The 23011-nt window shown below is 40.3% G+C and overlaps 1 protein-coding gene across 1 annotated transcript in view; it reads left to right on the top strand.

The window, feature by feature from the left end:
• The first annotated feature begins 953 nt into the window (after positions 1 to 953).
• The window catches only part of c18h10orf90 (chromosome 18 C10orf90 homolog), a 29618-nt gene continuing 7560 nt past the window's right edge, over positions 954 to 23011 (top strand). Inside the window, exons 1-11 of the mRNA XM_034707589.1 lie at positions 954 to 1777; positions 2029 to 2260; positions 2369 to 3115; positions 5541 to 5607; positions 9260 to 9354; positions 12027 to 13344; positions 16051 to 16203; positions 16489 to 16619; positions 18011 to 18182; positions 20639 to 20702; positions 21940 to 22030. Coding sequence (XP_034563480.1) covers positions 2537 to 3115; positions 5541 to 5607; positions 9260 to 9354; positions 12027 to 13344; positions 16051 to 16203; positions 16489 to 16619; positions 18011 to 18182; positions 20639 to 20702; positions 21940 to 22030 — 2670 coding nt within the window. The 5' untranslated portion in view covers positions 954 to 1777; positions 2029 to 2260; positions 2369 to 2536. The remainder of the gene's footprint in view (positions 1778 to 2028; positions 2261 to 2368; positions 3116 to 5540; positions 5608 to 9259; positions 9355 to 12026; positions 13345 to 16050; positions 16204 to 16488; positions 16620 to 18010; positions 18183 to 20638; positions 20703 to 21939; positions 22031 to 23011) is intronic.

Here is a 23011-nt window from a genome sequence, read left to right as displayed (position 1 = left end):
GATAAGCTGTAGAGATGATGCCCAAACAGTGATACAGTATGATAAATAGGAAAAACTTAAAATGTAATAAAGTGAAAAAAATAATATTATTATTCTTTTCTTTTTTTTTAAATAATACTTTATTTTTATAAAGTTAATTATTAATCTAACTTTATTAAATAACAACACTAATACCTAAAAGCTACAATTTTAAAGCTCCCTCTGGTGGCTGGCTGCCGTATGGGGTTTACAGCCTGTGTCCTCTACTGCAACAGATGGAATATGGGTCAAACTTGATAATTAAAATACCCACTGAATAACTTTTCTCAGACATTCTTTCTGCCATAGCAATTAGTTCACATCATGTTAATTTATGTGTAGAAGAGTATTTTTAATCAGATATTTTATGTTAAAAATTTTAAATGATTGACAGCTCTGTTTTCTAATGCAGGCTCTTGCAACATTCTCTGGAAAACATAACGAACACTCACACAAGAGTCATTGAACTTTCTTTAGTAATGATTCTGTGATTCAAATCAACACAAGAATCCCTTCTACCGTGGGCTTACTGACCTGAGGGATCTTTTAACATTTTATTAGGAAGTTAAATGTGTGTTTTGGTTAGCCTCAGGGGTGTCACGTCAGTCCCAACAAGCCACCAGCAGGATCAGTTCTGCGCATGCATGAACACAATATGTCAACACTCATCAAGGTGATATTTTGGCAGGAAATGAAGACCTGTTGGACATTCTGTATGAAGTCAATGGTTGAACCACCAAATTGAAATTCATATGTTCTATGTGCACTGCCTTTAATGCTCAATAGTGGTGCTATAGCAGCCTCACTAAGCCTGTAATTCTGAGCAGAGATGTTTCAAACTAATAAGAGTGGCTCTCCAAAGCTGCAGGTGATAAATGCAATGCATTTGACAAATTTCCCAGGAGTACACACTTCATTCTACTCCTCATGTTATGGCTCAAATGTTGGATTATGTGGTCGCATATTATACTTTGAATAAGTCTCTTACGCTGATGACACAATGCCCCTCTTTGCTCCAGTTTCCCTCACTTGTTATGTTGGAGTCTTGCCAGCAGAGGGCGCAACTGTTTTCAGACAAACCCTCATCAAAAAAAAAAAGCATCCACAGTATCTACTTTGAACCTCTGTGTAAAGCTGGCCTTGCTCAATTGAGTTTTCGATTTGTTTTGATGCTATCACTGAGGCAGAGCAGACAAAAGGCAGCAATTTGCTCTACATCATTTCATATTCCTCCAGCATATAGCTTCTCAGCTTGATAAGGTGTCTTAAAGCAAGTCACAGCAATTGATATTGAAAATATCTCTGTCTTATCTCCACCTTTGAAAGACATTCTGAAAATGTGATTTCACCAAGTGGGACTGAAGTTGCTTTGAAAGTGAGACATCTGGGGACTTTTAATCCACTGAGAAACACTGAAATTCATTAAACATCAAAGCTGCTGCCAATTCTTTTATGGAAGAAGTCGTCTCTTCACAGGTCTGTGTGTAACTTCCTCTCAAATCTGAAGCAGGATCTCACTCCTGCTGGAGGCAAGTTTCCTCTGTCTTTTAAATACCCTTCACTCATGCACTCTGGAACATCATGTGGGTCACAGTTAGTTATCCAAGAGGACACTGGCCCTGTTTTTTAAGAGATCCTTTCAAGAAGTCACATGGCTTGGGAAGAGTCTTGAGGACAGAAATGCATCATCATCAGCCACCGACCACGAGATCACAGCAGAAGAAACAGGAGGAATTCAACAAAGAGGATTTCTGAAGCGGTGAGTGACTCATGGAAAAACATTGGTAATCTGCTTGTTAGTGATGCTTGATCATTCTTTCGAACGCCTGAATGTCAGAAAGTTTGATTTGCTCTTTCAAACTCTGCATGGCGCCTCTGATTCCTGCAAACCCCAAAATTAGATGCTCTGATAATTAAAACGCTGAATGTTAATGCGATCTTTGTCTAAATGGAGATCTTGTTACGTCAAGCATTGCATCCACAAGTGTTTGTTTTTTTCTCTTCACTCAGTCCGCCCACCCCTTTTCTCTGTCTCCCTCCATCTCCCTCTCTGGGTTGGATGTTGAGGCTTGTGCTGAGTAACTCTTTTGTTCACCAAAGCATCTCTCACATTGCTACATGCCTGACTGGAGACAGTACCCACTAGCACCTAGTTTATATCAAGACAGAGAGTGTTTACTCCCTCAGCTGAGGAGAATGGGAAGTTGGAAGCAAGTGGGAAAGGATGGTTTGTCTGTAGCTGGTAAGTAAAAGTGTCAGGAGCACTTTGGAGTGGTTCAATGAAAAGCAGCAAGATGGAGAAAGAATTATCTCTTATTTCTAACTGTACTCTAATGCTTTCTCATAACAGATCTGTAACAAATACCTCCAGCATTCTTCTACCTACTTATTCCTTGGAGTACATTTCTAGCATGCTTCATGCTAAGAAGTAAATGAGCCAGGGGGATTTTCATTGATACCTCCAGTCCAAAGGGCTTGAAACTCGAGAGCTGCGAACGGTAACCTGAGCTCCGCAGACATGACTTTCCGTAGGCCAGCTGCCCACCTACGAAGAGCACCGAGCTGGAGGAAGTCTGGAGATGAGTCCTCCTGGGAGAGCTGGATATCAGAAGGGGAGGTTTTGCCACAAGTTTCTCACCCACCTCGTGCACCCAGACCCCAGAGTGCCATCGAAGGTGGGAACCTAGACGGCTGGTTGGAGCACCTCCAGAGGATGCAGAGCGGCTTCCTCATAGCCCCAGTTCACAATCCTGTTCCTGCTTTCAACGATCGGACGACTTCCATGCCAGTACTCGGGAAAGAGACGACCGGACGTGCTTGGATTCCGTCCTTCAGCAAGGGTTCATCTTCATGCGGGAGTCAGAGTTTGTGTGAGAGTTCACTGGGCAGTCAGGAGTCCCTCCAAACTGGGTTTTTTTCCCGTCCGGAGCGTAGAGGAAGCTGGGAGAGAGCTCATATCATGCAGGCCCCAAAGAAGGAACAGGCTCATCTCAGTTCTATTGCTCCAGTTAAAATTGGTTGGCTGCCGATACAAAGAAGAGTGGTGGTGACTGATTCTCGCAACCAGAATCAACTTTGGGACCCCTCTGCAAGCCAGGTACACAACAATGATTTTGTCCACAGTTTTTATCCTTGAATCAACATTTAGATAAGACATTTTGTAAACATTTATAGGAATAGAGACAAATCTTTGTCATATACAGTCAAATCTTGTTCATTTGAGCACATATAGGCCTCTTCACTGTGATAGAAGTTGTACTTTAGAGTACTGACATTTTTTTGACTGAAAGAATAGCATTTGTATCTCTTCTGAAGGGTATCAACCTCATAACACAGACCTTTAATAAAACAGCTGAACCAATTTACCCAAGGTTTAGCACTGACATCATCCCAGGCTATATGATTCAGATACTTGCATGGCAGTGAAACAGTCTTCGGCTAAGTGCTGTGTAATAGAGGTGATGGCGCATTGTGCCAGGGGAGGCAGACTGCAACATACACAGTAACACAGTGAGACATTAGTAGTCAAGTCTCAGTTACCAAGAGAGAAGGCAGAGCTCTGGCTCTCTTTGAAAACAGCTTATTCTGCAGGAACTCTTCGCCATCTCCGAAGGTGTCTGGCTCATTTGAAGCTATAGTGGCAGAAACGGTGCCCTGTGGCCTGAGTCAGTGTACAGACAGAGACATTTCAATGGCCCTGTTGCCCAGAGAACTGATGATATGGGAATCAAAATTGATAAGTTGCCATGCCGTAGCAGAATGTTAGCTGAAAAAAGATGCACAAAACACATCTCTTACTTCTCTGATCTGGAGTAAAATGAAATATGAAATCAAAACATTTTGGGATTTTCAGAACAGTCTGAGTCAAAGTTGATTTAATTGTTGAGTGGTCTTGTTTGGAGAGATTACGTTAAATAAAATCGAAAATTAAGGGGGAATACCTATAAATTAATTTGGTATTTGAAGAAAGTAGCTATCTTATGGCTGGTCACAGAGTTAGTTAAGCTTAGTGGAAGACAACAAGCTAACAAAGAGAATCAGCTAAGTAATCTTACATTTCAGTATTCAAATTAGCTGACAGGGCTACTTTTTAAAAGAAGCTAGTTTGCCAAAGCTAGCTGGTGAGTGCTAACAACATTAGCTCCATCCATCTAAGTAATATCAGTATATCATCTTATCATAGAAAACAAGAAAGCAAATGTGTAAACAAATGAAAATAAGCAAGATATCACATGTCCATTAAAAGTATTTGGTATAATTTGTTACGTTAGAAATACAAGCAAGCTTGTAAATGAATTTCTTATTTTAGAGAAAGTAAGCTAACTGGCATTAGCTTTAGCCTCACACTTATCAAGTGAGTTTAGCACAGACACACCATGTGAAAGTACGTTTGTAAGATTTGCACAGAGATAGGCTAGTGTAACCTGATCACAGCCTCCTTGAGGAGCTACGTTTTGCTATCAGCTGCTAACGTTAGAATCATAGACTGTATAAAATATGGACGTAGTATCCGTGATGTTACCCATCTGTTTCTGAAGCGCTGTTTTGAGGCCAGTTGTGAGTGGCGGCCATATTACTGCTGTCTAGCGATTGTGACGTAAAGAGGTGGGCTTTGAGCCTCCTAGCCAACATCTACAGTGTTCCCGCCTGTCAGTCAAGTCAGCTATGCCTCTCATTGGAAGACTCATAATCTCAATATTTTGAAATTGCCGCGTTAGAGAAAAATTCCCCCCCTGTAGAGTTTGAGCCGATTGAGAAACGAGCTATCCAGACTACACTCATCTTTTGTACCAGGCTGTAAACATGTTTATTTCTGCTGTAAAGATCGGCTTTTTTGAATTTGTGTGTATGTGGTTTCCGGTACTTCCAGAGCCAGCCTCAAGTGGATCCTCTATGAACTGCAGTTTTTAGCACTTCCGCATTGGACTCATATTTTTAGACCGGAGGTTGCCGCTTGGTTAGAATTCCCTAATTATGTTCAATCTTCACATCTTACTCACAGCAACAACAAAAAAGCTAATACAGATGTGTTTTTTAACACTCAAAATATAAGATGTGGATTAGTTAGACATTGGTGTTGGTATTTTTACCTTTGGACATCAACTAACCTATAGCTTTGATCAGCTTCGTTGAGAAGCTCAGCTAGCTCAGCTAGCTACTGCAGATATCATTAGCTATCTACCCTTACAAACATGGGAGTGATATCAACTACTTATCTAACTCATGGTGAAAAAATAATGTAAATACAAGATTGAACACGCTGAGAAGTTAGTCCTGAAAGTGTTACTATGTTTTGTCAGTTTGTGCAGTGGCAGGCTTCTTTTATGCATTTTCAATCCTTTGAAGAAATAAGCTAACCAGTTGATAGCATTAGCTTTGCAAGATTTCTATCAAGCTCATGTAACTCTCAGCAAAATGGAAAAAACATAATGAAAAACAATTTTCTGTGAAGAAAAACATTTTTAAAAGCCAGAAAATTGCTTTTTGATGACTTCTTCTCTGCTACTGTGCCTCCTTTACAGGTAAAATTGAAACAACCCATCACTCCAACATTTCAGAAGAATCGAGGAGCAGCCATCCATCCTAACGGTATGAAGACATCCAATTTGTTTAGTCAGTCGACAGTCACTTTTACAACAGCTGTGTATTCAGATGAGAGAAGTAAAAAATACCCTCCTAATTTCCAAAAATGCACAATTATGCAAGTGTGGTTATTATGTAAGAGTCCCAGGTCTACCTTAGAGCAATAATTAGAAACAAATTAAATAACATACAGCAGCTCTCTTATATAACAGAAAATTCAGGGACACACAGGGGTTCTCTTTCAATGTAATGTTTAGTACATGACCAAAGTGAGAGCAAATATGGCCACAGGGTAACTGCAGAGGTCTGAGTTAGCAGAGGCTATACCTGCCTCTGATCCGCACCGATCAGAAGTGTTACCCCTGTCCTCTTTAGGTGCTTTTCGATCAGAAGTACTCATAACTTTTAGTTCCAGGAATTTTTCTTCAAGGAAGTAAATGACTCCTGAGGCCCTTTGTTGTCTTAGTTCCCACTGAAGTCCCATGAAGATTATGCAAATCAGGCCAGTGATGTATGGAGAAGCAATAAAAGTAATTTCAGTACACCGCCAGACCAGTAGGAGGCAGTAGGGGTTTTCATTTATGGTTGGTTATGATATTTCAAAAGGAAAGCTCAAACTAATGTGAGGAAATCATATCAATGTCATATGATAATGTAATCCCCTGTCCTGTATTTGAATCCAGCTCATGTCACTCAAAGGTGGCAGACCTTACCACCACACAACAGTGCCACCTGCCTTGTTTTATGTATTTTTTATTTCATCCTTGTACATACATCGACGCACAAGTATGTGGTGCTCATGTCTGCGTTGACCACTGCTCCATGGGGGCGACGCAGATGTATAAACCAGCCTTTAGTCAGCAGTGCTTACCACTACATTGGCATCCCCACTACCACTGCTTACTAATTGGGGTTCATAGATTCCCCATTATAGTCTGACAGTTCAAAATCATATTTATTTGTGCAGTGGGAGAATTTCAAACATTAGTGTTAAGGGTTTATTTACTTTCCAATTCAGTCTGGGTGTTTTAGATAATGGCTCAAAACTCCAGTGGGAGGAAGCCACATCACTCCTGCTCTAATTGGGAATGGCTTGGCCTGGATTAGACTGAAACTTAAAACCCTTCTGTTGAGTGGTACAAGAACTATCTACCAAACTATCAAGCCACCTCAGAGTGCTTACTTGTTTAGGCGCATTTAGATTTCATATTAACCATACAAAATCTAGGTCAACACTTAACTCTCAAAGACCTTGACAGCTGCCCACGGCTTTCCATTGATACCACATTTGTCTCATTCAGCCTATTTAAAATAATTTCAGGTGAGTCTGGTATCCCCACAGATGATCTAGGTCTTTAAGAGTTAAGTTGGAGAGAGCCAAAACACTTTCACTCCAAACAGGAAGGCTTTGGCTTGGATTGGAACCCTTAACTCTTCTGCTTTGAGGCAGCAGTGCAAACCATTAATCTAACAGGATAGATGGGGTTAAATCTATGCTACTCATTTGTGTGTGCGTATACAGTGTCTTCATGCCACCCCACTGCAAAGTTTGTACCCCAGTTTGGCCACCCCAATCACAAAAGTCTGGCTCTGCCCCTGCTCGCTGAACGAATGGATGATCACTTTAAACATCCCCTCTCTCTAAAAGCAAAGACAACTTCAAGCAACTGGTCTTCACTGTTTAAACACAGTATTTAGGATGGATTTCGGGTGAAGGAAATGGTGTCGTTAAGGCTTGAAAATGAAACAAATTGAGATTTGGATGGTCGACAGATAAGGAGAGATGCAGGGGAAGGAGCCCTTTAAATCTCTGAACATGTCAGCTCTACACTCTCTGAGTTTGATCTGAGGTTTGATCTCTCAACCTCGTCCTTGTTTACACATAGATTATCCTGGCGGGGCTTGGGCAGCTTGTAGAAATCAAAGCAATCTATCCACAGCAGTGACTGGAACAGCGATAGAAAGTGCTGCTGGTTTTACAAATGTAAATCTAAGAGATAACATCATACGCTGTTCATCAATGGAATGTGAGGGTATGCTAAGAATTGTCGTCAACCATCTTTGTATGGTCCAAATTTTAAAATTTCCTCCGGTTATTCTGAGCCATGTTTTGTGTGCATGTTGAATCCTGTTCAACAACAAATAATAACTGAACAAAGAACAACTTGTGGCTTTCTACATGACAGAAAATATTTCCAGTGATGCCCCAAGAAAAATAACAGACTGTTTGCTTGTCAGCTGAACGAGTCATAAATATTCAGATTGTATCACTTTGCAGGGAGTAATAAGAATATTCAGGTGCATGTACACAAAATATGCATGGGCAAAATCCAAATGAAGAACGATCAACAAGAAACAGAAACCTCTGTGCAGGAGAGCATCCAAGTACTCCTTGTTTTGATGCTTCTTGTTCTCAGTCTGTTTAAATCCACAATCTAGCATCTGAAACGACGCCATTTGAAATTCAAACTGCAGTTTTGCAAGAAAGAATTGACTTGGTAACACTCCAGCTAGCAAATTATCCCACCTCTTTCTCATTCTTGTTTTTTCTTCCTGTCTGTCTGTCTGGTTGTTGCCGACAAGACTTGGAAAAGTAGTTTTAATCAGACTTTGGGTTTCAGTGTAGACACTCGGTGCCCTCTCCCTCTATAAAAGTCACATTTGACAAACTTGAAATGGCCCAATGTTAATGAGCAAATGATAATAAATTGGTTCTTCTGCTCCAAGGGTTCATGTTTAGACCGGCTGGCCAATTTCCACCCTGCTCACATTCACTATTTAGATAAAACTCATGAGGAAGAGGAATAAATTGGAAGGGTGGGGACTTCAGAGGGTATTTGCCATATGGTCTGGCTTCTTTATTTCCCTCTGGGATATTAAGGCCTGCTGTTGATTCAGAAAAAAAAAAGGTCATTTGAGCTCTGCTAGTTGAGGTAATGAGAGACGCCATTTAAGGCAGGGGGGGTCAAGTTGGTGTGGGGCCTTTTTACAGAGAGGACTAAAATGTATAGAGATGGTAGAAGGGGGAAGAAAATGCTAAAAGAAGAAAGAGCAGAGAGGACTTGTGACAGCTCCAGTGACTCATCCTTTTGATTTTTTAGGATGTAGTCACATTTCCAAAATGAAGCAATTTCGACTTTGTGTCTTGTTTTCTGCCTTGAAATGAATAATAAAACACAGATTATCCACTCAGCATTCAAGGGTTATCCCAAAGTGAAAGCCAGTCGCCATGGTAACGGCAGCAGGTGGAAATGCGGCTAGGCGGACAGGCAGTCAGCGTGGCAATAGAGAGTATCAGTCAGGGCTGAGAGGCAGACCAAGTCAAGTCCCTCTGCATCTCCTGGGGGGGTAAGAAGCGGAGAAGTGGCTCCGGGGCGGTGCAAGACTCACTTTACTGTGTCAACGTCAATTATTGACAGTGTCAACATTGCCGCGCAGTCACAGGAATGCACGACTTGTTTCTGTGTGTGTGTGTGTGTGTGTGTGTGTGTGTGTGTGTGTGTGTGTGTGTGTGTGTGTGTGTGTGTGTGTGTGTGTGTGTGTGTGTGTGTGTGTGTGTGTGTGTGTGTGTGTAAAAGTGAGAGGGATAAAGAGAGGGAGAGGGTTACGTGTTGTGAGAAGTGTGACAGTGGATCACTTGTTTTGCCTTGATACACAGATGGAGAGTTGGAGAGAAGTCACAGCAGCGGCCCTGACACTCGGGGTGTGAAGACGTGGCAGACACCTGATCAAGGCTCTCAAATATTTAAGCAGGTAAACAATGACATGTATAGAATGATTGTGTTTAACATTGCAATAATGGAATATCTTATATGTTACTGTTAGGGACTGCATTCTGTGTTTGCCTAGATGTCAAATGGACTCTTCCAATCTTTTCACTCTGCTTATTATGCTTTTTGATGTGCAGGCCTGAGTTTCCAATTTCCAATCATGGCAGACTAAGTCTTGCAGTGTTGGTTTGGAGGTACACTCAAAAAACTTTTCAATCCAAAGGCCTCCTTTGTTAAAAAATAACTAAATGCACTTCTAACCAAACGAAAATGTTTCTACATATAAACGAATATGTATCATTTGTCTTCATGGTGATAGTGGAGTGTAAGTTTGCTTGCTTCCTGGCAGGGGCATGTCAACAGGGGTGACCCAATGGTGGAGTGGGCCCCCTTTTTTTATTTATTTATTTATTTTTTTAATTACTTTATTTAGATTTTTCAAAAATGCAAGTATACAGAGACATAAGACAAAACAATAACAGACATAGGAAAGAAAAGATACAATATAATAGGAGACACCCCAACACTGGACATGGGGGGGGTGTAGATGATAATTCATAACCAATTCATGATGGGTGAGTTCAGGTACACAACAAAACATCTAGGAGGCTGAATTGCTGTTATAACAGCAGCAGGTAGACGATAATACGGAAGAGTCTCCTTGCAGAGGACCATGAACACAGATAAATACAGTACAAAGCTCTTCACCCAGAGACCACTCAGACCAAGGTCTGAGTGGCCGATCAGTCTTTTAAGAGACCAGCAGCTCTCTCCATATTTAGCAGGTCAAGGTGGGCCCCCTTTAAACCTGACCTGAGATCCTGTGATTGGCTATTTGCCTTGTCAGAGGCAGAACTTTCATAAAAATCAACAATTGAGGCTGTGTTGTCACACTAGTGACACAAGTATTTGTCTTGGCAATTCAATGAACCATATGTTATTGTTAGTACTACAAATTCAGCACCCATGGTGCTGAGGCGTGACGGTGGAATGGTTAGAAGTCCGGCAGAGGTTGAGCAGAGGGAGTGGGAGGGAGTGTATTCATGAAGGAGGTCGCGGAGGTAAGTGGGGGCCAGGTTGTTGAGAGCTTTGTAGGTGAGGAGAAGGTTTTTATAGTGGATGCGGTATTGTACAGGGAGCCAGTGAAGTTGGATGAGAACAGGAGTGTGGTGGTCAGATGATTTGGTGCGGGTGTTAATCCGGGCGGCCGAGTTCTGAATGAGTTGCAGTCTGTTGGTGAGTTGGTGGGGAGTCCAGTGAGGAGGGCGTTGCAGTAATCGATAAGGGATGTAACAAATGAATGAACCAGGATTTCGGTGCTGGATTGGGACAGTGAAATTTTAGGAGTAGAAAGTGGGGGTTGACATACAGCAAAGGGTCCTGTCCGGGAGTTGGACCAGCAACCACTGCAATGAGGATTGCAGCCTCTGTATATGGGGCGAATGCTAAATCCACTGAGCTAAACTCCTCAACAACTTCTCAAACACAGTCTAACCATCATTTAAGGGAATCATAAATGACAGGTTTATCGGTTTATGATAAAGCTGTCTGAGGGATCAAAGATGAAAAGATTTCAGATTGAAGACTTTAAGTTGAGAAAGAAAAATAAAAGAAACTCGCTTCAAACTTCAGGAGTGGCTTAACGAACTACAGAAAGAAGATAACAGGTCGGAGCCTTCATAAGCTGCGCCTCATCAGAATGCCGAAAGAGTCACTGAAATAATAAAAGAGTTTACTCATGATCTGAACAAAGACAGCTGACTGATGTCAGACTTCTTTGCTTTATGGAGCGTTATCATCACAGATGTCAGGGTCTGTGTGCCTCCTTCTTGCCATAGAGTTCACTCAAGGCAATGCGCAAAATTAGACATTTTGTACAGAAGACAAACAATGTCTCCTTGTTGCCAAGATTAAACAGGTCTAACAGGACTGAATAGCCTCTAACCTTAATCAACTCTCAAAGCCTTACTGTCGTAACCTCTTTTTATTTGAAAAGTGGAGTCGGATCTTGTTGAAATTTCTCACAAATCATGTTAGAAATGGCTTCACATCATTCCTCTATAAAAACTAATTCTGCAAAACCCTGATATATGAAGGATCAGGAAGGTTTCTGCATTGCAACGCTTATTGTCAACAAGGTAATATCAGCACTTGTCCATGCTTCATAGACACCATCAAAGTCCTTCAACCTGACGATCCAGAGTGTGAGCTTTATTTGCGTCTCGGTGTATTGAGGATAGAGTTTCATTGTGATTCGGTGAGGAATAAGTCATGCCGTGTGCTGCCTTTGCTTGCTGCTGCTTCTATTGCTGCTGGGGCATTCACTGTGTCAAGCATGGGAAGAGTCATCTGACTAAAGAGAGCAAACACTAAAGCCCCGAAGGAAGACAAGACAGCTGACCTGCTGTTGAAATGAAGTATTAGAGAGATGTCTCACTGTCAATACCTCATGGCGTTCTGACTGATGTTTTCTCTGCTTTATTTTTTTGTATTTGCAGCTTGAAAACACGGGCAAGATGAGTGTACAGCAAGTGTTTTACTGTGTTGATTGATGACTTAGCATTCAGCAAGGGACAGTTACATCAACAGTGGGGCAAGGCTGGGATTTTAAGCATAATTACGCATATTTATGAAGTAAGAATCTCTTTTATTCAGGTGCCAGAAAAACAAAGCTCTCCAGCAAACGAAGGCGACAGACCAGTAGGCTGGACGGCTCTGAGGAGAGGCTGGAATACCAATAGAGGTTCAGCTTTCCCTGGAGGCAGTCACTCCACCGAGACCAGCTTGGACCCCAGTGGGAAGTCCCGTCTGATGAAAACAAGCAGCATAGAGCACCTAAAGCACACTCCTCTGCATCAAATTACCGTTGCTGATTTCTGCAAACCACCAACTCTGCTTCAGGCGACAAGCAGTACAGATACTTACAAGTCATACACTCCTTTGCATAGGACGAGTAGTGTTCAGCCCTTAAAGGCGACAGCCCCACTTTGCAGAACGAACAGTAGCTCTAGTGTGACTACAATTGTCCCTCAGAGCAAAGCAAGCTTCTCCTCCATCACTATCTCTTCCAGGAAGGTGTGCAGATCGTCAAGTTTGCCGGGTTCGGATACCTGCGAGAACTCACGTCTGTCGCGCGAATCATCTTCTCCGTCCCGCTCCGACAAGTCCATGGACCCCAACTCGAGGCAAGTAACTGTGCAGAGGAAGGCCACAATAGTTAAAGTCACAGAACAAAGGATGGTTTCAGGCCCTGTCACAAACACGAACAATGCAAAGACACCGCCTGATAGCCAGGCTTTGGACACAGTCGTCCGAAGAAGAAAGGCTACGATCATTAAAGTGACAGAGCACAGGGAGAGCTACACTCCAGCCAAAGCGGTGGCAAGTAATCCAGAGTATAGACACAGCTACACAGAGGGATCCTACAAAGGAAACAGCATATTGAATCAGGGAAAGCATTCAGAACTCAATGCTGCACCTTCCCACTCCCATCAAGATTCCACCAAAGGGCCAAACTCTAAAGTATCACCAAATCCATCCACTTTAGAACAAGAGGAACACAATGGAGCTCTACACAGATCCACTCTGAGTCTGTTTGTGAGCAACCCCCTTGCTCTAGCATCACCCGCTCCCTCTGAGGTTTCTCCCAGGGCTGTTGGACACAGATCGGACAGGCCGCAAAGACCACAGAGCTGCTACGGCAATGTGTTTGGACACTCCGCACCAAGCAACAATGATGTGACACAACCAGTTGCCAGGAAATGGAGCTTTGGGCTTCCACTGGAGACCGAAATCAACCCCACAAAATCGGACAGTGGTGGTTTCGTCAGCCCTCGGACGGCGGCGGCGAAAGAACCAGGTCAGCTAGAGGCGGACACATTCAAGCCAAATGGAAGCGAGAAAGACGAAAGACTGCCGCCAGAGAATGCATCGAGGAGAGCGTCCCCCTGTCTAACTCTCATCAAGGCCCCTGGTAAGGTTTCTTTTTTCTCTCTGGTATTTTTCTTGTCAGCGCACAGGCTCCCTTTGTCTCTGATCTCCATTTTCAAAGGATGGCGATGTCTAAATATACTCTTCCCTTGTGCCGTTTGTGTGTTCTAGCTTGAAGTTATTACACACACTTCAGGGTACTGGGGCTGAACCTCTCAGGTTTGATACGTCTTTCAACTTTGATGTCTTATTGATAGGCGTAATTACATTGTATTGTGCTTCCTTTATCTACTGCCTCAAGTGCATATGATACCGCACCAATGTCAAATAGCATCACCAGGTTGCCGAGGCCCACTGGCACCTACAGACACTTTCTCATTTTCACCTTCTTTCATTTTCCCACGCTCCTCTTTGCATGCATAATCTATTATGGTCCCCCTTTTCACTGAAGGCACATGGGAGGAGGAGGAGAAATCACAAGCTGCTAAACATGATGAAAATAAGGGACAAATGTGTGAGAATCAATGTTGGCATGTCGATCCTGGGTGGCAGCTGATACATCTGGGAGTGTTTCTTTGTTGTAATAATATTTAAGGGACAAAAATATGTTTTACAATAATATTGCAGGGATCTACTGGCCATAGGGGACAAAAATAAAATCTCTCAGAGCTATCTTTAAGTGTGAGTTCAGAATTATGAAAATTATAGCATTTGTGGTTCATAAATTTGAACTTACATTTTTGGTTGCATTAATTTATGTGCCTCTTTAAAGATCCTATAGGGAGTTTTTGAGGGTTATGAAACAGAAAGAAATTAATACCCATTTCTTTTTATGATGTAGAAAAGTAAATAAGGCTATTAACAGCACGATTGACAATTTCTATGTTGACATTTTTTAACGTCTAAAATTGGTGTGAGGGGGTAGGGGTCAGCCTACCCCCTTCACATCAGCCTACCAGCCAGCTCAAGAAAAATACTTTTTGTCAATATTTTTTGGGTGACACTCTAAATCAATTTCTGGATTTTCTTCTACAGCTAGATGGCTAGTTTAGCTAATTATAAAGACTTGACCCAGTGGCAACTTCCTGTCTAAAAATATGAGTCCAATGCAATTTTTTTCTAACATAGCAATTTCAAAGATATTTAGATTACGAGTCTTCCAATGAGAGGCACAGCTGACTTGATTAACAGGCGGGAACACTGTAGCTGTTGGCTAGGAGGCTCAAACTCTCTTTACGTCACAAATGCTCAACAGCCGCAATATGTTTGCCGCCGCTGATTGGCTTAAAAACAGTGCTTCAGAAACAGATGTGTGAAGTCACGGATACTACGTCCATATTTTATACAGTCTATGGACTTGACACATCAAAATGCTAGCATGGTTCTGTTGATAGCATCGAGTAAAGAAAAGGCCACTTTCCACCACCTGTATAGCTTAAATTGTATCATGTGGATAAGTCTTTACAAAAATCCATTTAAATCATGACTTTTTGTGATTTTACCGAGGCTAACATTTCCATGGCGTTGTGTAGTAACTTCCCCGAACCATAGCTTGTTACCTAGCATCCCTGTGGTGACGATAATTTAATAAAACATGTTTAGTAGTTAGCTTTAAAGTTGCTAGCTCTAAAGTAGCTTGGAATCTGTTTTTTTTTTTTTTTTTTCTTTGGTCTTTTTTCCCTCTGCTACTAGTCTGTATGCTAGGCTACGCTAATGGTAGCTTGGCATTAGCTTTGTAATTTACCTAAAAATATAAAATTGATATTGATGTAACTCTTTGCAAGACAAAAATAAACATTTTTTTTAAAACTATACATTTAAGTTTAGGGTAAGCCTTCATGGAATAAAAGCAAAGATGTACTCCAATATTTTGGAGGAGGTACAAGTTTCAAATCAGGAGTTCATGTCGCAAGCTAAGATGCTTTGGCTAACAAATAACAAACAAAGTTAAAGGTCATATGTAGCTACCTGGCTGTCCCTTTTTTTATTTGAATTAATGCATCTGAAATTATGACTTGAATATTTTTGCTTTAAGTTTGAACCATAGAGTATAAAAAATGGCCTCAATATAATCAAAATGGATGTGTTTTTAAAAATTGTATAAATTCAGTTTCACTTTACTGCTGCTGTAACAAAGGGCATTTTAATATGGGGGCTAATTGGGTTTCCATGCTGTAGTGGCATAACCCCAGTGGACACTTAAGGAACTGCAGTTTTTTCACTCCGTAATGATTTCATTTTTCAACACAAGTAGTTGCCCCTTGGTTTGAACTCAAGTGTTTAAGCAGTCAAGACTGTAGTCCATATATTTGGGACTCAAATCTGACCCAGATCCAAGTTTCTAGTTTTAACAATTCTCTAACAGTCCACAAAAATGCTGCATGTTTATATGAAATGGCTGAAACGGTCAGTTTGTTTTGGAATACTGAGCTTTTAGGTGAGTACATAATATGTAGACAGAGTTTTCTGTTAAACAAGTAAGTCTTTCATTTCATAACAGCTTTTCTCTGTGTGACACCATTAATTATTCTTTAATCACATTCATTAACTGTGTCTTCAGTTTAAAACAGAGTCCTTTAGGGAGCATGATTTAAATTCAAAGATTGATATAATCATCCTCTAAATAGGAAATTATGAGATTGTTTTAAGATCTGCCTGTGGTGTGCGACAGTCTAACGGTGGCACAATATCAGCCAGTGTCACTATTTTTGTAACTCTTCAATAACATCAAAGTCCTCTGACTTTTCAGATCCTGACTCAAATCAGTCTCCAGAGGAAGTGCTTGCCCTCAATGCAGCTGCCATCATAGCAAATATCAAACTCCAAAGACAACTCAGTAAGAAGAAGACTCCGAATGGAAATTCTGAGAAGGACTCGACTGCATCACCTCAGGGAAATACGGGTATTATTACTTCTGTCTTCCTCGCTTATGTAATCATAATTTCTCACCCAGTAAAACATTGATCTTTGGAACAATTACCTGAAAATATTGCAAGCTCCACACTTTGTTTCCAGAGCTGCATCTTTGACAGAATCAATAAGCATACAGGGAAATTCTTTGGCTTTTACAGACTCTGCTTATTTGCTCCACACTAAGAAGTAATATGTCAAGGCAAAGCCAGAGGCTTGAGAGGCCAAGCCAGGTGTTAATGAAATGCAAACTATTTGATTTCCTCTGCCTTTTTAGTGACAGATAAGGGGACATGTATGAAGCCACATCTAGATCAAAGCCCAGTCCAGGATCATGAACAGCCTCACGCTGGGTCTGCTCCAACAAGTCCGGAACCTGAAAAGTCCCCTGAAACTATTTCTCTACAGGTGAGTTCAGATGTAGGTTTTAGTGACTGTGAGTAGAGATGAAAGACTTATCTCAATCTCTTCCTGTTGTGCAAAAATGAAGCCAAATACCCCCTGCAATGGGCATATATTAAACTGGTGATGACATTCAGAGCCAGAGTCTGCACAGTTGGGATTTGTTTTGGCGGGCCCCGATACTATGTCCCACCCTTTCTGCATACAAAAACTCACATTGAACTAACTGATTGAAAAACAGCAGATCCCTTTAGGTTGGCACAGTCAGGGTTATTGAAAGTTCAATAACTTTGTATGTTATGTTATTGTTTGTTACATTTCCTCTCCCTGTTTTCTTCTACTCTGCTAATATGGTGCAAGAGCCCTATTGGCCAACAGAGCTGTCAATCATGACAGAAAAAATAGTAATTTTCAAGTTATATTTTTTGGGCTTTTACACCTTTATTGATAGAGGAGAGAACAGTGATAGTGTAGGAAACTGGGAGAGAGTGGGGGAGTAACATGTAGGAAGGAGGCCGCAGGCTGGATTCGAACCCGGGCTGCCTGCTACATGGGCGCGTAACTTGACCAGTAGGCTAAGTCCCCGCCCAAATGTTCAATTTGTAACCTTTTAAACATATTAACAAGACAAGACTAAGAAAATCAAACAAGTGCTCAGACGTATGTAATGAAATTAAATATATATATACTGTAAACATACACTGTACATGTATCATTTTTAAAAATGAATAAAATTAACAAATAAGATAATAATACAATAAATACAATTATAAAAATGATTTAAAATAACAAAATAAATGAAGAACAAATAAATAAATTTGAAATAAAAACAATGTCTAAAAATCCCCATACAAAGCTTCTAATGACGTAGTGTACTCTGGGGTGCTGTACATCAAGTCTGCAAGAAGAATAAAAATACCGTTTTGTATCCCACGTCACTTTCATCCAAGAAAGTAAGAACCGCCTCCAGATAGCTGGAATCAAATGATTAATTAAAACGAAACTTATGAGAAATATGAACGCTTATAAATTAGCTCAAATCATTTTTATAAAGTTGACCTGATCTTAATTTGGATTTTAAAGTTTAATCCAAGTCCCATCTGTTAGCATGGAGACAGGTGTTATGACCTATCCTAAAGACAGTCAGAAGAGGGAGCTCTAAATGTTTTTCACTTCTCTTTTGATCATCCATCATTTTATACAGTTTATGCTAATAATTCAATGACTGTTTTGCTATGTTAGCATAAGGGCCAGAAAAAAGTGTACTGACTTTGAAGTTTACCATGGGATTCCTCAGGGCTATATTCTAGGACCACTTGGATTTGAAATGTTTGAAATGGGGTGCTTGAGCTTAAATATTTTGTCAAGAGGAGAAATCTGTTTCTGTTTTTTGGCAGGAAGCACTACAGAGGTCCAGACCAGGCTTCATCAGTCGCTCCCAGGACAGGATACAAAAACTGGAGCGGAGGGCACAGGAGAGGAAGGAGCAGGCCGTTTCAAGAGGCCCACAGTCAGATGCTGCTCCAAGGCAGAGGAGAGTCCGCATTTCCCGAACCATCTCTCATAACGGTATCGCGCCACACTGCCCATTGTCTCATTTACAGCTGCAGTGGATGTTTGCCACATGACCAATCACACTCATACAGACATAGAACAAAGAGCAAGGGGAGGGATTCAGCCACTATGTGTTGTTTTATCAAAGCTCATACATTATACAGTATTTTTACATCTTTATTTACTTGATTAGCTACTTAACCCACTAAAACCCAAATGCTGAGTGAGCAGGGTGCTACACCACAACTACTCAATGACACCATATTAAGGCTCTGCCTGCCTATAAAATTGAGGAATTAATCAGATGCCAATCTCCTGTCTCCTATCACCAAGTCAAAGCACCTTACCTTGGGGGACAGAGCCTTTGCTATCACTGCCCCTGCTCTCTGGAACTCTCTCCCTCCACACATCCGCAACTCTGACTCACTCCAATCATTCATCCTCAAGACCTACCTGTTCAAAAAAGCATACAACACATGACCTCTAGGACCGCCCCAACTCTGTCCTTGTTGTTTTAATTTACCTGTTTTATTTTTACTTTTATTTTATGTAAAGTGACTTTGAGTATTCAGAAAAGCGCTATATAAATCCTTTGAATTATTATTATTATTATTATTAGTGTACAGCAGTGGAATAGAAAAGCTCAACACAACTTTATTTATAAAGCTACTTAAAGCTGCTGTGAGGAACTTTTGTTTTGTATCGATTCTGGCGCCCCCTTGTGGACAAAGTGATGCCTCTTATCTCTTGTCCTAAACATGCAAAAGTAGTGTTTTCAACAAAAACCTCATCCTGTTGTCTTTTGACAGTCAACTTTATCAGGCAATGTGATTATTTTTCCATGAAAACAGTCAAATAAAGGCTGTCTCTGAAGCGAGATGTCCATCATCTGATCTGACACCTACCCACTCAGGGCAGTTTCAGGCACTCAAAATGACAACAGAGAAAGTGTCAGTGTTGCTGCTGATGGTCTTGTTTGCTATTGAAGGCCATAAAGAGGCATCGGTATCATTTTCAGTCTGTTTCTCAGCCAGTTCAAAACTCCTCACAGGGCCTTTAAGTACAAACATGTAGCCCAAAGTGCTTTACATGACAACAAACAGATACAAAATATGATCAAATCATAAAAAATAATTGATAAAAAAAAACAAAAAACAAAAAATTAAAGCTTCAGTGAGGATTTTTTATCAGGTTATTTTAACAGTTAGCTGTCACTGAGTGAGAGGCCAGATACACCCTTGACAGGCCGCCAGTCCATCACAGGGCTAACATTGAGAGCACCCACTGGAACATATGGGCAATTTAGAGACACCAATTAACCTGATGAGGTGGCCATTGGACTGTAGCAGGTAGCTAGGGTACCCAGAGAGAACCCACACATGCTTGTTGGGAACATCCAAACTCCACACAGTGATTTGAGCCAGGAACCTTCTTGCTGTGAGGCCTTCTTACACATGTATGGGACAAAATAAGCAAAGTCTGCCAGGTCCACAGGGGGCACCAAATTCAACACATTCTGAAAGTTCCTTACAGGAGCTTTAAAAAAGTACAACACCAAATTAAGGCGACATTTTGACTTTCTCTAAAAAGTACACCAAATCAAAAGAGTGAGAGCTTTCCATTCTGATATGGTGATACAGGGAGTATGAATCCTGAGGGGCATAAAAACAGAAGTTAAAGAATAGATTAGATAACATGAATTACCTGTTCAAAGAAAGAAAACAAATGTGTTTTATGTGGAGTGACACACAGAGGCGGCTGACTGAAATGCAATAAAAAGTACAAACTGTTTTCATGCCAGCTGTCAAGAAAAAGAGAAAATAACACTGAGCACACTGAGCTCAGCTGTGGCCAGAAACAATAAAAGTCACATCAAGTTTGATTCATCACAAAGTGCTTTATTGTGAATGTATTGTATTGAAGGGTTCCTCTATTGAATAACAAGGTTTACGAATGATTGCAGGCATCAAATTCGAGCTGACCTTCAAACATCATTAAGCTCTCGGTGCAGTGTTCATCCTGATGAGATTTCCATTCAGAGATCCTGGCTTCACAGTAAATAATCAAGAATGATTTTTAGCTCTTTCTGCCCTCTACTGGTCAAGATAGGAAGATGCACCGATGGGTCAAATACAGCTGTGGAAGAAAGATTTAAACCACTTAAATCATGATTTTATCAGTTTTGAATTAATGTGTGTATATGTCTATAAAACTCAGAGTCTATTCTTAACTATGCTTTTTGAAAATGTCTTGAAAAGATATTATAGACAGTTGAATACATGTATTCTGGGAGATTGCAGGTGATTCTGAGGCTTTTCAGTCCCAAGCACCAGAAAAGCTACATTGATTTACTGCTTTATGTCAAAGATTTCAACTCACCTAGCATTGTCTATGTGTGTGTGTTTGTGTGTGTGTGTGTGTGTGTGTGTGTGTGTGTGTGTGAATGTGTGTGTACATGCCTTTGTTTCCAGATAACCTTTTGAAACCCAGAGATAAAGCCATTGCTGGGAAAGAGATGCAGCTCCGATCTAAGCGGTGAGTTCTATCTCAATCTCCATCTTGGCATGCTGTCTGAGGCTTCTGCTTTGTGGACAGCAGGTTGAATCTTATCTCGTGTATTTCTTCACACGTGAAGGCAGAGCAGGTATCAGTGACATCTCCATACGAATCAAGCTTCTGTTGTTTCTCTGGCAAGAATTTGACCACAATTACTATTTTCTCCTTATCTCCACACCTTCCTCTCTGCGTTCTCTACGTTCAAATGTTAGACATGTTAATTATGACATTCGGTAAAGTATTTATAAATATAATCAATGAATAGTCATTAATGGCTGAAAGGACCTATAAATACCTTGATTCTTGGTTGCCAACTATTGTTGATGATAATAGTTTTGGTCCTATTCTTAATTGCCCACTTTTGCTTTATTTAATGTTATTGCTTTGATCTGTTTTTACTGTTATTAATCTATCTATATTATTTTTGTTTACACTCAATACTTTAAAGGCTTTTATTTAATGTTATTGCATTGATGTGTTGACTGCTTTTATCTTTCATTGCTTTGTTTTTTTTACTACTTTTATCTTTTCTGCTGTTTCTCTTTTAAATTCTTTTAGGTTATTTTGTTGCTTTAATCTCTTTTATTTTCTCTGCTTATATCTCTTTATTAATATCTTCATCTCTCTTTTTTGTTTTTACTTTCTGTGTTTGGGTTTATGACTTTTTTAGGTTATGCATTTTTTTTTTTTGTGTGTCTATCTCTTGATTTTATTGATATGGTCTCTTGTATTGCTTTTATCCTTTTTCATAAATGCTTCAATTTCTTTTTTGTACATTTTTTTGTGACTTTTTCACATTACTGCTTTGATCTGTATCTGCTTTGATCTTATTTTGTGTCCATCTCTTTTCATATCTTTATGCCATTTTATTGCTTTTACCATTTGTTGAATGCTTTGATCTCTTTTTGTTGTTTCAGAATCTCTTAATTGCTTTCATTATCTAACATCATTGGTCTTCTTGGTGTCTATGTTATATTGTTTGGGTTTAATACATTAATTTTATCATTATTGAGGTCCTCTTTTGTTGTATGTGTTCTCTATCATGTTTGCTTTCCTCCGCTCTACTCTTATGTTTACCCCTCTGTCAAAGTACTTTATACTTCCTTGCTTTTAAAGGTGCTGTATATCATTGTTATAATTATATAACTCTTGTTTTTTCTTCATCAGCAACTTGACCGACACTTTTAAAAGGCTTTAAATTATGATTTTGTTACAGAACACCTGCAGAGGTGAAGAAGAAGAAAGAGGAAGAGAAGAAGAGAGAGGTGCTTTTGACCAACAAACAGCGAGTTGAACTTTTTAAAAAGGTAATCATTTTATCCTTTTGTCCAGACATAGATGACTATTAAACTTAATAACCTTTAGTTAAGCACCATTAAACTACATGATTTGATATTGAATCTCAGTTTTATTATTTTGAATATATCAGCCTGAATTCGGGGGATTTATATCATGAATGATGCAAAAATACATCTTCATGACTCCCATATGATTAAATGTTGCAAGTGTAAAACTAGCATGAAATGTTTGCTTTTAATATTTCAGTGTGTAAACATCAAATAATTTCAGTGAAGAGAGAAAACTGTAGTTCAAGGGCCCATACGTAAATAAAACAAGATGATGTCAACACCACTAGCACATCTTACATGAATTCAAACTGAATAATTCTTGAATGCAGAAAAAAGGAAGCAGAAACCTTATCCCCGTGGAATCACATCAAATAACCTGAGAACAGCTCGCCAGTGTTAACAAGTCCTCTAACGAGCCTGAGACACTGAACAGAACATTAATTGTGTATATGACCCACACGCAATTGAGCAAGTAATAACACACCTTTCTCTTACAAGCTCAATTAAACCGTGCAAAGGTTGAGACATTTCGCAGTAATGGCCAACACTAAATGGCTGTAGCAATAACGCTGCTATTTCTGTCCTCACAGCAGTGCAGCTGCTGAAAATAATGGCTTCACAGTGCGTACCAACTCCATCATGGTTAACTGTTGAGTCGGACGTATGAGGTGAAACTTGAAGGATGTTTGGAAAAGTTTCAACTTAAGTGATTGTGGATGTAGTTTTGTTTTGGCTGACAGGTTGACTTTGGTACAAATTAATATAACGAACACACAACTGAGCCGGATGTGTATTCTCTGATTAGCTGTCCTTAACATCTTTACGGTATATGGACTGTATGTATATAGCACTTATTCTTGTCTACCTACCATTTAAAGTGCTTTTACATTACACACCACATTCATACACTGATGGCAGAGGCTGCTAGGTAACTCACAC

The sequence above is a fragment of the Notolabrus celidotus genome, chromosome 18, assembly GCF_009762535.1.
Source record: "Notolabrus celidotus isolate fNotCel1 chromosome 18, fNotCel1.pri, whole genome shotgun sequence".
Taxonomy (NCBI): Eukaryota; Metazoa; Chordata; class Actinopteri; order Labriformes; family Labridae; genus Notolabrus; species Notolabrus celidotus.
The sequence above is the reverse complement of the archived record's forward strand: the minus strand, read 5'-3'. Positions and strand labels throughout refer to the sequence as shown.